At 38.2% G+C, this 15,114-nt stretch overlaps 1 protein-coding gene across 1 annotated transcript in view; it reads left to right on the top strand.

Moving 5' to 3' along the window:
* Window positions 1-6,748: 6,748 nt before the first annotated feature.
* LOC125240455 (glutamate receptor 1-like) overlaps window positions 6,749-15,114 on the top strand; it is a 192,568-nt gene continuing 184,202 nt past the window's right edge. Inside the window, exon 1 of the mRNA XM_048148349.1 lies at window positions 6,749-6,944. Coding sequence (XP_048004306.1) covers window positions 6,818-6,944 — 127 coding nt within the window. The 5' untranslated portion in view covers window positions 6,749-6,817. The remainder of the gene's footprint in view (window positions 6,945-15,114) is intronic.

Raw genomic sequence — 15,114 nt, forward strand, 5'->3', positions numbered from 1 at the left:
GCAAAAATTTACGACCCCCTCGGGTTATTATCTCCGGTGACATTGTTTGCCAAACATTTAATTCAATTGCTATGGTTAGCCAAAATTTCCTGGGACTCAGAACCCCCTATCGATATTATTAACTCATGGACGAGTTTTATTAACGAGCTACCGCTCCTATCGCAAATTTCTTTTCCTCGTCATATTTTCAATACTGACGACTTCGATTCAATCGAAATTCACGGATTTGCCGACGCAAGCAAAATTGCATACGCAGCATGTGTTTATATACGTCTGACGGACAACACCGGGCGAGTTCAAACCTATTTAGTCATGGCTAAAAGTCGCGTTGCACCTCTTCGGGTATGCCTTACTATACCTAGAATGGAATTGATGGGTTGTGTAATCCTATCAAAATTAATTGAAAGAGTTATGCATCTTTACGGTGGTCAAATTCACCCCGATCAAGTGTACGCATGGTCTGACAGTTCCGTCGTGCTCGCGTGGCTCCAGTCACCCCCGCACGAATGGAAAACGTTTGTCTCGAACCGCACTAGTGAGATTTTGTCCCGTGTCCCGGCGCGCTGTTGGCGTCACGTCCCGTCAGCTGATAACAGCGCTGACCCGGCGTCTCGCGGTCTGCTCCCCGCCGCGCTCGTACAAAGTGACTTGTGGTTCCATGGTCCTACATGGCTCCAACAAAGTCGCGACTCCTGGCCTATACCAAAACCGGTGGTAAACACGAACGAGGAAAAACGCAATACACATGACTCGGCAAGTCTTAGTTATGCATGTGTGTCCACATTACCTCCTTCCCCGGACGACGACACTCTTATAACGCGATTTTCGTCGCTAGGTAAATTAGTTCGCGTCACGGCAGTCATATTTCGTTTCTACAATAAATGCAGGAAACATAAACAAACATTCCCAAAGTACGTCACCGTACCAGAGAGTACAATTTTGCATTAAATCGACTAATATTGATTACACAACAAAAAGTGTTCGAAGACGACATTAAAAGGATTTCGTCAAATAAACTTCCGTCAATTCGTTTGCGGCGTCTCACGCCCATGTTAGATAGGGATGGTTTGTTACGCGTCGGCGGACGTATTCACAAATCACTTTTACCTTTTGAATCAAAACATCAATTGATTTTACCTAAAAGACATCCTCTTACAAATCTTATTATTGACGATGCGCATATAAAGGAACTACATGCCGGTTCGCAGTGCGTGCAAAACTCGCTCTTACAGCGATACTGGATTATCTCTGGTCGTGATATTGTTCGCCTCCGCGTACATCGTTGTATCAAATGCTTCCGCGCTCGACCGACTCGCTGCCAGCCGCGCATAGGAATGTTACCCTCGGTTCGGCTACGCCCCGCACGTGTGTTTAGTAAAACGTCTTGTGACTTTTGTGGGCCATTCTACGTACGCGCTAATAAGGTTCGCAATGCAAAAATAATAAAATGTTACGTTGCAGTTTTCGTATGTATGAGCGTTAAAGCTGTACATCTTGAGTTAGTTTCCGAACTTTCCACGGAAGGTTTTTTAGCTGCGTTACGACGTTTCACGTCCCGTCGAGGATATTGTACGGATATATATACCGATTGCGGACGTAACTTTGTTGGTTGTAATAATTACCTTCAAGAGTTATATATTTTTTTACGTAATGATTCGGTCATGAGTGCCCTTAATCAACAAACTTTAAAACAAGGATTAACTTGGCATTTTCAACCACCTTATGCTAGTCATTTCGGTGGATTATTTGAAGCAGCTGTTAAGAGTTTCAAAACTCATTTACATCGCGTAATAGGTACACAAACGCAAACATATGATTGTATGCACACTTTGACGTGTCAAATCGAAGCTGTATTAAACAGTCGTCCGCTCTGCGTTCTAAGTTCGGACTCCGCGGATCCTTTACCTCTTACGCCGGCCCATTTCTTAACCGGTGAGCCCTTAACGGCCCTACCGGACGTTTCTCTGATAGACGAGAACCCTAATCGTCTTACACGTTGGCGCTGGATACAGCAAGCTGTCCAGCATTTCTGGCGTCGATGGAGTCGTGAATATCTCCATCAACTGCAACAAAGTACAAAGTGGCTGCAAGACCGCGGTCCCGCCGTTCGTGAAGGTACTGTTGTTGTGGTATGCGACGACCACCTGCCGCCGCTGCAGTGGAAACTCGCGCGCGTTCATGCTATCCATCCGGGCAGCGATCAAGTTATTCGCGTCGTAACATTGAAAAGCGGGAACACGTTGTTCAAACGACCTGTTGTGAAGGTCTGTCCCTTACCTTTAGAATAAACTTATACAATCGTTACGACTCTTAATGTTAAGTTAAATATAAGTTTCATAAAATATTTTGGTATACTTTCGTATAGTTTTTTTTTTATTTCTTTTAAAAGTCACTCCGTGTCTTTTAAGGTGAGCGGCATGTTCCGTCGAGGAACAGAGATTTTTAGTTTTAATTTCTTTTCTTGATATAGTTAAATAGTTATTTCATTTTCATACATACAAGGCAACACAATTTTGAAAGAATACTTGTTTCCATGTATATGTAGCACAGTTTTTTGGAGCTGGCAATTACAGAAGTCCCAAAGCGACTTTCCGGTGCCCCACCACGCCACCTGGCGGATATATAAAAAAAAACTCTCTCTTCGACCGCGCGAGCGCCATGATCTGCGCTCCCGTTATTACGAATTAAAAATAGTTATCGGTGCACCGGCGCGACACAAACGTGAAAATTGACATTTTAAGTGATATTCCGACCAGTGACCTAAGCTTCCGTTTATATGTGACAATCGTTTTAGTGTGAGGATTTTCCCAAAGTGTTTCCACGTGGCCCCACAAGCGCCTCTGGACAAATGTAAGTAGCCTCACCAATTAAACGCCGCTACACCAGGGTTCAGTGAAACAAGGCTTTGGCATAGAGTTAACTTAAGAAATTGTATAAGTAATTATGTGCCATTAGGTAGGTTGGTTTTTAGGGTTCCGTTCCTCAAAATGGAAAAATGGAAGCCTTACTTATGCCTTACTGTCTGTTAGTCTGTCACAGCCAATTTCGATACAAAACCTATTAACTTAATAATTTGGTACCCATATGTTAACCTATAACCTGTAACCCAAAGACGGACATGTAACTTAAATTAATAAATTTTTATCACTAGGGTAATTTTTGGGGGTCAAACGTTTTATTAAAACGTTACGTGAAAATTAAAATTAAATTAAAACGAGATCCACAACTGCAACTAGGATACCTACTCTAGTAAGTAAATATCGAATAACTTAACTATTTAAGGCCCACTTGCATCAAAGCTTGCAGTAAAATGGTGGGTGGGTGGGTTAACCCTCCATTTTGGTTGGTGCAAGTGGCCCTAAGTAACACAATATAAGGCCCACTTGCACCAACCACTTAACTCAGGGTTAGTGGGCTGTCAACTGTCAAATTCCATATAAAATGGTGGGTTAACCCTCCATTTTTATTAGCGCAAGTGGCCCTAAGAGAGACATATATTTTATTATACACTAGGTTAAACATATGGTCCTAGCTTCATTGAACGTGAATAGACCCGGCTTTATTTGAAATATGGAGCAGGAAACGGAAACGAATATGTATTTATTTCTATCTTATACTTCAAAAGCAAATTCCTTTACCCACTGAGCAATATTTCTTCTCTTGTAAAATCTGCCGGCTTCTCACAATATGCTGTTCACAGTTTGCGTTGCGTATACGTATCTCGCTGGGGTACGTATTTGTACGTCGTTTTAATTAGTTTCGGGAACCGAATGGTAGTTCGATTAGCCATCTGTATTTCGGCTCAATCAGAGAATATAATATTATAGTACAAGTACAGAAGGCTCACTCCTTTGATATCCACAAAATGCCGCCGTTCTAAATTCTTACCTACATTAGCAAACGAACCGCACGCAAACAGCCGAGCCGATATTGTAATCTATTGAGCCGGGCGAAGGTCGTCACCACTGAATGGGCTGCGAATTCGTGGCCCGCGGCATGTACTTGTAGCGCGGCGATAGAATCGCAGAGTGAGCCACCCCTGGCTCAATATAATATACGTAGTATTTAATTATACATTGTTAGTTAAGTACACGTTTTAAATTCGTACTTATTCTTTAACGATCAGTCTGGCGTAGTGGGTAGTGAATCAGAATCTACCTCCTAAGCCGATGGTCCTGGATTTGAATCCCAGTTAGGGTATTTATTTGTGTGATGAGAGACGTTAATGAAAAACTACAGAAAAATGGCACCAAGTTTCCTCTTTTGCACATATTTTGGTTAAATATATGTAAGTAATTTAATAAGGTATATAATTTATCTATATTTTTCATAATGTAGCTAATCGGACTCCGTTGCACATTCAAATGCGAATGCGACTGAAAAAGCGCTATGCTAAGAAGAGAATTCGTACAGCGGGATTGTTTGTATGCTGAACGTTTGTATAGGTAGGTAGCTGTAGGAGTTCCATTGTTGAACTTTCTAAACTCAAATTGTTAATGAATTTGTTCCGTTTTTGCACTTTGATTGCTTTCTTGTTATCTAAAGAACTACTAGTTATCTATAAACCCAGACTATTACATTTGTTTAAGCATTAAAGTATCTAATTGTTAAATAACATGAAACACAATCTATCTGTCTGACACTGTACAGAAAAACTGGTCTCAGAGCAAAAGCCTAAAGCTAAGCACAGTTATTGATATATACATAGCGAGTGTAAATAATACTTACAAGCAGGGTCAGCCATCCCTCTAACTTTGGCGCTGTGATAATTTCAATTTCAAAGTTTCTACCATGAATAAGGCACAAACCACACATACAATCAAGGGCTTTGAAATATAACGAGACTCTCAGACTAAGTTGAATATTTTTGAAACGACATGGAGTACCCTCTTCACTTCTTTTGACTTAATAATTATCATCAAGCAAGTTTTATTTCCTACTTGTATCAATCCGCATTTAGTTAATATTTTTATATTGTTTAGATAAGTTCTTATTAAAGTAAATGAAACTACATATGTGCGTTTTCTTTTCCCACTGAGGGTTCAAATTATCCTGTTAGCAACTGTCAACTATGCAGCTATATAATAGTAGGTACAGGTGCCGTAGCCGAATGGCATTTCTGCGATGCGAAACGAAAACGAAACGCCGCGAAAGGTAGTCTGGCTCTGTCGCGCCAATACGCCGGAGCGATAGAGATAGATATCTACGAGCGTTTCGTTTCGTGAGCGTTTGGGCCATTCGGCTACGTACTCAGGACTCAACTCAAGGAAGTTACATATTTTCACAATGTTCCATAAAAACAAAGAGCAATTATACTCAAAAGCAGTCCTGGTACACCACGCCTTCTATTCAATTACAAATCCCTGCATACTCGAAATACTATGGAGCAGTAATGGTATTTAAAGGAGCATGTTAACATAAAGAGCATAAATAACAGCATGCAATAGATTCTGCCGTAATGCGTCAAACAACAATAATTTATGACTAGATATTTGGCAAGCTGCGAACTCCCGGAAAAGCGTGATAATTCTGGTGAGTGGGTGCATCGCTTAAGGAGACGCGTGGCGTGTTTTATTAAAAATATTCACATAACGGTCTGCTTTAACGACTTTTTAAGTATGGAATTTTTTTAACGATAAGCGCGCTACAATATGTTAGATTAAAATTTGAATAACATGTGACGTATAAAACCGTCTGCTTGTTTTCAAAACATGTATATGTTTTGTATACTTATTGACAATTTAGCTTAATAATACGAGAATACTTCTTATTGAAAAATGTTATGGGAAAATAGTATAACAAATGGCTAAATTCACATAACATAACTGAAAAAAGTCCAGTGCGGCTTTTTATGAATCAAAAGTTTTCTTCAGCAGAATTTATCTTTGTGTTCCTCCAACGTTGTAGGTTGGTATTTAAGAAGTGGAGGCACCCGGAGGAGATTTTAGAAGCTGGGAGGGTGGAAACATCGAGGAAGGGTTTTTGGCTTCGGCGACATCCGGTACTTACTAAGTCAAGTTTAGTAGGTACAGAACACCAAAGAAAATTAAATCCTAGTAGTTCATATCTTTATTGTATTGAAGCTAAATTTATTACATTTTCGACATCCGATAGCCAATTCTAACAGAAGAAATAATGAGTATAAAAACTAATTCAGCATCCCCGATTTTTACGTAAACGATACCAAATCGATCTAGTGGCTGAATAATGAGGAAACAGCCTATTTTATTATTAAATATTATCTATTTATTACGTTCGCAATTTCACGCGGTTTTTCCACCTTCGTCTTTAGGTGGAAAAAACATACTGTACCTGTATCAAAAATCTTAGTAGCTCCACTTCTTTAATCCATTGTTATCACATAAATACCATTAAGATTTTTCCATATCAAAGTTACAAAACGATGTATATTAAGCACTTAGTGCTGAAAATAATGTTGAACTTACTTATCAACGGACACATAAAACACCGCTAATACAAGTGACACGTGTACCCAATACAAGACAAACATCGCAGAACATCGAGAAAACTGTTTGGGGGGTACGATTAATGTTCGAAAAGGAAATTTAAGAAGTTTCATCGAGCAAAGGAATAGACCATTAAGCAAGATTATTAAAGAAAAATAAAAGTAATAAAACAAGTCGTGCGTATCGTGTAGGAAAGAGAAGAAGGTAGGGCGCTCACGAACGGCGGCTGGCGAAGGGCGGGCGAGGGCTCCAGTCACTGTTGGACGGCCCGCGAGCTCGCTCGCGCCCGCGCGCCCCGCCCGCGACTTGCCGCGAGATTCAAACTGCCGCGGCGATGTCATAGCGCCAACATGATGCCCTTCAGAATAATGTTCCGAATGATCCAAATCGTACTTTTCGTGCTAGTTATCCTGTACTTTAACTCCGCCATGAGTGGTCAACTGAGAGACAATAATAAAGGTGAAAAAGTCCCCATAGGTAAGTTTTCACTTTCTTAAATTTGTGTTTAAACTTTTAACAATTTTTTCACCGATTATGAAACGTCAATTTTGTATACATAAATAAACTATGTATTATTTCTACCTAGTTTTATAAGCAAGAAACTATGAAAAACTGATATCAGTTTTCTTTAAAACCTGCGTTACTTTATAAATTAACTTGAACTTAATATTTACTTAGGACTTTCGTCGAGACCGTGAAGAGTAGCATAACTTTCCTCAGTTTCCAAGTTTCAAAATCAATCAAATCAAGAAACTGCTTTAAAAGTTACTTTTGATCAGCGCCTTGCAATGAACGTTTATTTGCCTATTTGGTACTATATAGGTGGCGCATCAAACAACCCGTCACAAGTGTTTTGTATAATTAAGATACATCTTTGTATTAACTACATACGAGTTCATATACTGTGAATTAATATAGTGTAATTTTAATGTAAAGTCTTGCTGAACGCGAATTGTACATGGTTATAAAATATTTTTTACAACTTTTCAAACTTATCTAGGGTGGCAAATCCTTTTGGCGCGTTAGTTCATCCACTACGATTGAAGCCGACTTTACCTCGACAAAACATTACGAACAACTACTTTCTCCTGTTATGAGTTGTCACCGAGTTTGGGTTATCATCATCAACAGTTATATAAAAAAACCGTTTCATAAATGACACTGCTTTGTCATCGCCTTGGCGTGTATTATAAATCATCATAATTGTAGTTGCTTTGACAACTATTTTGAAAACGAATTATATTTTTTTACAAGCAACAATATGTAAGTCATCTGCATCTCCATTGATTTTTATTTTAAACGTTGCTTAAATATTCATACGTTGAGGCCTTGGTCGTACTGACCCACTGCGGGTGGTAACCACCGGCCCGTTGTCCATGGCGGCGTCTGTATATATGCAACGTTCGAAAATGTCGGCTCGCGGCGGATCAGAATAACCGATGCCTTATAGCTTTGAAATTTATTTTTCAGTACAGATGGTGTTTTTTTACGCTCTAGTGCGAGAAGTGGTTCATTATATGTCAAGTCGAAACTTGCGAGGGCCATCTGTACTGAAAAACGTCGTTCGATACACGTGCGAAAAGGAAATTCGTAACTCGTGTCGATTTAAAACACTCCCTCCGGTCGTGTTTTAATTTATCGCCACTCGTTTCGAACTTCCTCTTTTTCGCACTTGTATCGAAATGGACTATTTAATACAACGATAATATTATGGCAATTGGTGCAATACCTCATCAGCCTATATTAGATTCAAGCTATATATGCTAAAAAGTAAATTAAGATGTTTTTGATGGGGTTAATTACTCGTAGTTTTATCCACTCAAACTTTATTTAATATATCACCATGCCGGTTATGCTGGCAATAGCCTTGAGTAATTTATATGTAAATATTATTAAAATTGGGTAGGTAATTTTGCTTGACATAGATTATAGATAGTTTAGTTTTCTGTTAAGAATGAGGACTATTACCTATCAATAAAAAAAGTTCGCTACCGTAAACGTAGTCCAATACTGCAATTTCAAAATGAATTTAAGTATCATTAATTCATTTCCAATAGTCCTATTCGTTAAGTCACAGTATTTTCATCCATTTATTTAATTAGTCAGCCTATTAGATCTTCAAATGATATGGTTAAAGACATACCTGAACGAAATATTTACAGTTAATTTTGGACCATAGTTTGGGGTAGTTGGGGGTTTGACGGTATTAAATATAAATAATTCATGCTTAAACATAATGATCCCATAACGGCAACTTTAAATCCTTTTTGAGGTGCGTCGGGTGCGCTTTGGAGGAACAAAGATTTTGAGTCTACAACGTAAAAATGTAGGCAAGTTCAGAGGAAATAGTTCATTGTTGTCGAATGATGATAAGAAAGGCATTTTGCAACCAGGTATCCAACTGGCAGGGCGAGTTTCGCCGAGGCCTGCTTGAAAATGCACGTATTTATTAAGGTGCATTGTGGTTATATCAAATTAGTATATTTGAACTCGCCGGAGGACGGACTTGCCTTGCTCTTCGCGCGGGACGTGCCCCTACGCGACGGAATGTTGATCCTTTGGAGGATGAGCCGTGCGCTGATGTGGGATGCTTCCTGCAACAATACGCTGGTACTGTACTAAATGCGACTGGCGACATTTAACTGTCGGGGCAGCTGACTCTTTGGATTTTTCGGCACCAACTACAAATGTGAAGCTTTTAGTGTCGAGACAGTGGGTCTGTGGGGCAAAGTTTGGCTCCTTAGGGAGAGAGGCAAAGAGGGAAGGGCAGGCAGCTATCTCGCACCTTGGCTTGCCACTGCGGTACAGCGTGGACGCGCAGCCTTCGTAAGGGCACCTTGCCAATAAGCACAAAGTTTATTATAAGGTTATTTTTAGGTAGGTATATCTTTAGCAGTTTTATTTTTAAAGTAGTTACTTATATTTTTTTTGGTGTTATTAACTCCTTTCCAGTATTTGGATTCATTACCTAAAATATTTGAACAATAGTAGGCGGACAACATAGATTAAAGATTTAAAAATAATATCAGATTCGGATAAGTTGTGGGTGTGGTAAAAACATTTTGAGTAATTAGATGATTTTTTTTATTGTAAGGCCTAAAACTCGAGCCTCGTAAAAGGATGGAAGGAATAATCCGGGGAAAAACAAAATACATTTGACTGGTCGGTTTACGCAAGTGAGTAATTAGGTAGAACGGGTTAGCACTGATTGACTAGCACGTTATCTATTCGCGGATAAGCAAAGTAATTTTCTAAATATTGATACATGGATTTTTGCAAAGTAACATAAAAATTTCACCAATTATTTTGATAACTCTAATATGTAAGTTAAATGCTTATCGGTATCGGTCCTACGTTCGATATCGAATCTGATAATCTGATAATCTGAAAACGCACTTACTAGTTAGTTTTAAATCTAAAATAGGTTTTTGGGGTATTGTCTAAACTCTAGAATACTGGCTTGCTCCACTCTTATAGCTTTCCATTCGCTCGAAACTCGTCAGTGTGATAGCTGCTTTATTATCTAGGTTTCATGCAAGAGTCCCATTGTGTGTGCCGTTTGACCTGAGGCACAAAATGGACAAGTTTAGTACGAATTAAGAAATGTGAAATGGATTTTAATGTTGAAAACTAGATCATCTTTAATTCGCATCACTGATTGCGCCTACGGGAATCCTGACTTCGAATTTATAGACCCGAAAATTCAGACATATTTCCGAATTGCAAAGCCTTGTTATTTCAGCGTTGATATTGAACACAAATGGAACTTGTAGTGTTCGGATTCGCTATTATCATCATTAATGTTTCTTGTTAGTTGTTAGTGTTGCGTAGGAAAAACAGAAGTGGTGTATATTACGGATGACCAGCGGTGCAGAAAATAAGTAGACGATGATATTACAATTACACTTCCTAAGTAATAGGTCTGTTAACACCATTTAATGCATTAATGGATAAGTCTAATTTTCATGTTCCTTTTTACTTGTAAGTAACAACATTAAATAAAAAAATATATTCGTTACGAACCTTGCGTTGAAAACCAATTAAGGTCAAAACTACTATGCTGAGATTAAGACTAATGTGTCGAATCAATGTACCCTTGATACGAATACAATTATTTTACTTTTATGTAGAAAATATTTTATCTACCACTATTTAGGATAAAAAAAATAGTTTATCTACCACTACGCCTTGGTTGCGCCTGATTCGCATCTAAAATCAAAGTACGGAAACTGCATCAACGGCTTGTTTCTCCAAGCTATCTCGCGTGCGCGTCGCGTCGCTCACATCCGTGTATTGAGGCGGCGCTGTCAAAATGTCTGTCAATTTAGCTCAGCCGATCGCCCGAATAACGCAACGTAAAGAAAATCTCATTATTGAAATTCATTAACATGTTACAATATTTATTCAACTGAGGAAACATCGTTGAAATTGTATATATATTTAATAAAAAAATTACGTCTGTTTAAGATAATACAAAATAATATTGTATAGATAATTTGAGCTTCGAAACTTACAAGAAAAAAACGAAACGTTAGTAAGATTCTTGACTGCGACATGAGCACACAATAAATGAGTGGAGAGGAAATTAATGACCCGGAAAAAGTTTACGTGCCTTCGTTTGTTTCGCGTACATCTTCTAATTCTGTCCTCTACAGAAGAGTGTGCGTAGCAGAATACACAAACGCTCACGATAATATCTCTTTCGTAGTTATCTATCTCTTACATATTGGTGCGACAGAGCTAGACTGTATTTCTGTCGGCGTCTGGCGTCGCAGAAATGCCATTCGGCTAGCTAGTGCTTCTAGCCAAAACGTATTGTATCGTAGTTTTTTCTCTCTATCGCTCTTCCATATTGGTGCGACAGAACCAATTGCGTATCGTTTGCTACTGAGCATCAACTATTGTAGGTACCTACTCTTAACTACAGGCCCAGTGCCGCTCCTGATCCACTCTAACGTACTTGATAATAATATTATCCAAATAATATATTATATTTTTTGGATTCATAGCTTAGGAAATTGACTTATAATAGTTTAGATCCTTTACGATCATGTTTCATTATAAGTTGATTATAATTAATAATAAATGTCTGGTGATGACTTCAAGGAGCAATATCATCTGTCATTGGAAAAATAGTTATTTGTTATACAAGGGGGCAAAGTTGTATTTTAACGCCGAGTGTGGAATTAAAAAACGAGCAAGTGAAAGGATTCTATAGTTGAACCACGAGCGAAGCGAGTGGTTCGAGAATATAATCCTGAACTTGCGAGTTATTTAACACACGAGAAGTAAAATACATTTGCACCCGAGTGTAACACAAAACTTTTCCCCTTACTATAGTGAGGAAACTACAACGCAAAAAATGCGTTTATCACTGCTTCCAGTAGTTCCACAGGTGGTAAATCATCTTTATTACTAGATTCACCTACTTTTATCAATTTTAAAGTAGTTAATTTGACTTTATTCAAGGTCAAATTACTTTACCCACAAGTGGATAAAATGCGTTTTTACACGCTGGTAAGGACAAAACACGTTTTTCCGAGCTAGTGAGGAGAAAAAGTTATTACGTATAATGAAAGATCTTACTCAGATTTTTTTACATGAAATGGCTGAGAAATGCGATTTGTTGAGGAATACGACCGGATATATACGAAATCATCAGTCAAAATGTATGTAGTGATACTAGTGATCACACTGACATACATTTTGACTCGCTAAGTAAATTTAAACAGCAAGTACATAGTTATCTATCCACATATAGTGCACTGAATCATCTGTAGAACTATCAATTACCTTAATTATATATTAATAAGTTAAGTTATTGTTTGCGGGACCTTTTCTAGTATTTCTTTGTATGAAACGCATGCTGTGTTTACCTGTAAGTAATTGTTGCACTTAGTCTGTAAACCATTTGCTTGTATAAATTTCAATGTTTTATAGGCCAGTGTAAACAGTTGTTGGTGAACCAAATAAATAAAAAAAAAAAAATAATAAAAAATCATACTGTCCAGACTGCCTGTTTACATGAACATTATTTTTGATAGAGAAATATGTCAAATAATTTTGTACAGATGTAGTGAGAAAAGGGTTTCCTTCGTATTTTTCCGGAAACGTTTGTATTTGTCATGATAGTTCAATTATTGTCAGTACATCTTGTAATGACTGAAATAGCATGACACGTTCGTAGGTTTCCGTAACAATAAAATCCATAATCTTATCGCACTAAACCTGTACAAAATTATTTGACATATTTCTCTATCAAAAATAATGTTCATGTAAACAGGCAGTCTGGACAGTATGATTTTTTATTTATTTATTTATTTAACTATTTACTTGTAGGTACTAAGTATTATAATATTCTATGGTACTGCAGCCCGATGTTTGTGAAATATTCAAATTGATGACTTTCAACCACTTTTAGGAGGCATGTAAGGGTTGCGGTGTAATTAGTGTTAAACCATTCTAACATTGTACAAAATCATTAGTCAAAGGGAATTCAAATGCACATGGAAACACAGTTCGGGCGAACGATGCAGGGAAAGTTTATCTACAAAATACTTGTTTAGTTATAAACACTACGCACAGTAGGTAGGTACCTACCCAATAACTATTGCTTAAAACTGGTTAGTATCGAACTTAAGAAATAAATATTATTTGCATAATTGCGCTAATTCATTTTCCAAGCAGCACCATGTTGCGGAATTAGTTAGGTACAAGTCATATATTTCTGGTCAGGCTTTACCTAGTATTGTTCAACCTGGGATAATTAGACTTATATTGACCGGGATATAGTAAAACATGATTACCTTATTGATTTTTATTGAGGACTCGATATTTCGACGCAGTTGCATGCGTCATAATCACGGGAAACGGAAGACGGCGGGTGGATGTCAAAGTTGCGTAGACAGCGCGCGATCTACCCTCATTCGCGCGTGTCGGCTGCGTTCACTCTCAGCGTTACCACTGGTCGTGTTCACGCTCGTTGGTCTGTCCAAACAGCGCGCGCGAAATAGGGTAGAGGGCATTGTACCAAGGATACTGGCGACATTTCTTCGCTGTATCTCAATGTTGATAAGTTGTGAGAGGAAGTCAGCAGCTCTTCGGTCATCAGTTACCTCAACCAGGCGCTTCGCGATTTCTGTGGAAAAACTTGTCCGCGCTGGGACCCCATGGACCTAGAGTACTTACGCCAAAAGGTACAAATAGGTATTCTTTGCCAAGCTTAGTAATAAATAAAAGAGAAAATAAAGTAATAAAATAATACTTTTCTCTGGTATGGAATCTATTTAATACCTTACACTTAATTCGCGAAAAAAAAAAATCATTTGTCACAGAACTCATCCCAGTTGAAAAATACTATATTTACGTTTTTACTTAAAAATATAGGAAAATAGCTATATGATTTTTTTCCGACCACACAGTGTGGGTACTTGCGCACTTGCGCAGTGCGCTTAGATGACAATAATAACTTCTTCAACAGCAAGAAATTTTGTCGTTTAATTTTTATTTTTATGGTAATAACCGGTTTGGAATGGTTAGACCAAAATGGTCAGAAGCCGTATGTTGCGTGTTCTACGCTGTTTCCGACTTCTATGTAGTGACTAATAACTCAAACAGATATTCTATTCACGTGTACCCCTTTAGATCGTGGAGCTTCAGAGTGTATACGAGCTCCGTGGTAGGTAGCTGTGGTAGAATGTGAGCGCCGTGAAATCCTGTATTTGGATAGAATTGCATACGATCGCATAGAAACTCTGACTTTGCCTTCATACGAGTATACAAATATGTAGTCATCGCACTTGCAACATCCCGAGCGGGAAAACCTAAAGTCACTTTTCATGATACCGTGCCAAAGTAACCCTTTGCTTTATGCTTCAATAATTAGATCTCTAGCAGAATATTTGGAATATTATACGAGTACAAACATTTTGAATATGTAGAAAACAAAAACTATCTTGAGGTTTCTGATCGAAATATATAGATCGATAGGAAACTTGGAAATAGTGAGGTTTTTGGTTTTAAATTTCATATATTGTAGATACAATAAATAAACAGCACCAATAAATGTCATGTCATACCCGTGATTAGTTGATTACGTATTAAATCTCCTCAATATGAATACACAAAGCCGATATATTATCTAAACCAGATTAAAGCTGCCGTAGGTACGAGTAACGTATATCGTATGCAATATCAAAAGAGCAGTTAAAGGAGCGAAGCCGAGCCATGTCATAAGCAGACCTTTCAACGAGAGTCGACACTCGAATAATTGGTTATAAACACGTTTACTGCATACAGCAAAAGATCATTTACTGTGAAACGAGCGTGGCGCGGCGCGGCGCGGAGTTCGGAGTTAGGTACGTATATGGAAACCTATACTGCAATCACTGCATACACTTCAAAGTTAAACACGAGTAGATGAAGCCACCACAAAACTTGCAATTTCCTCCATAAAAAAACGTCAGTTAAAGTAATGATTCCTTTCTATAACAGTAAACTGCTACGCTACATTTTGTATCGTGGGTACGTTACTTTTATTACCCCGGGTTAATCTTTATTGCGGGAGTGAATAGTAACAAAAGGGTCATGCCAGTCAAGATACGTGCATACGTTGATGTAATATAGCCATGTTTACACACACACACAC

This window comes from Leguminivora glycinivorella, chromosome Z (assembly GCF_023078275.1).
Source record: "Leguminivora glycinivorella isolate SPB_JAAS2020 chromosome Z, LegGlyc_1.1, whole genome shotgun sequence".
Lineage (NCBI taxonomy): Eukaryota > Metazoa > Arthropoda > Insecta > Lepidoptera > Tortricidae > Leguminivora > Leguminivora glycinivorella.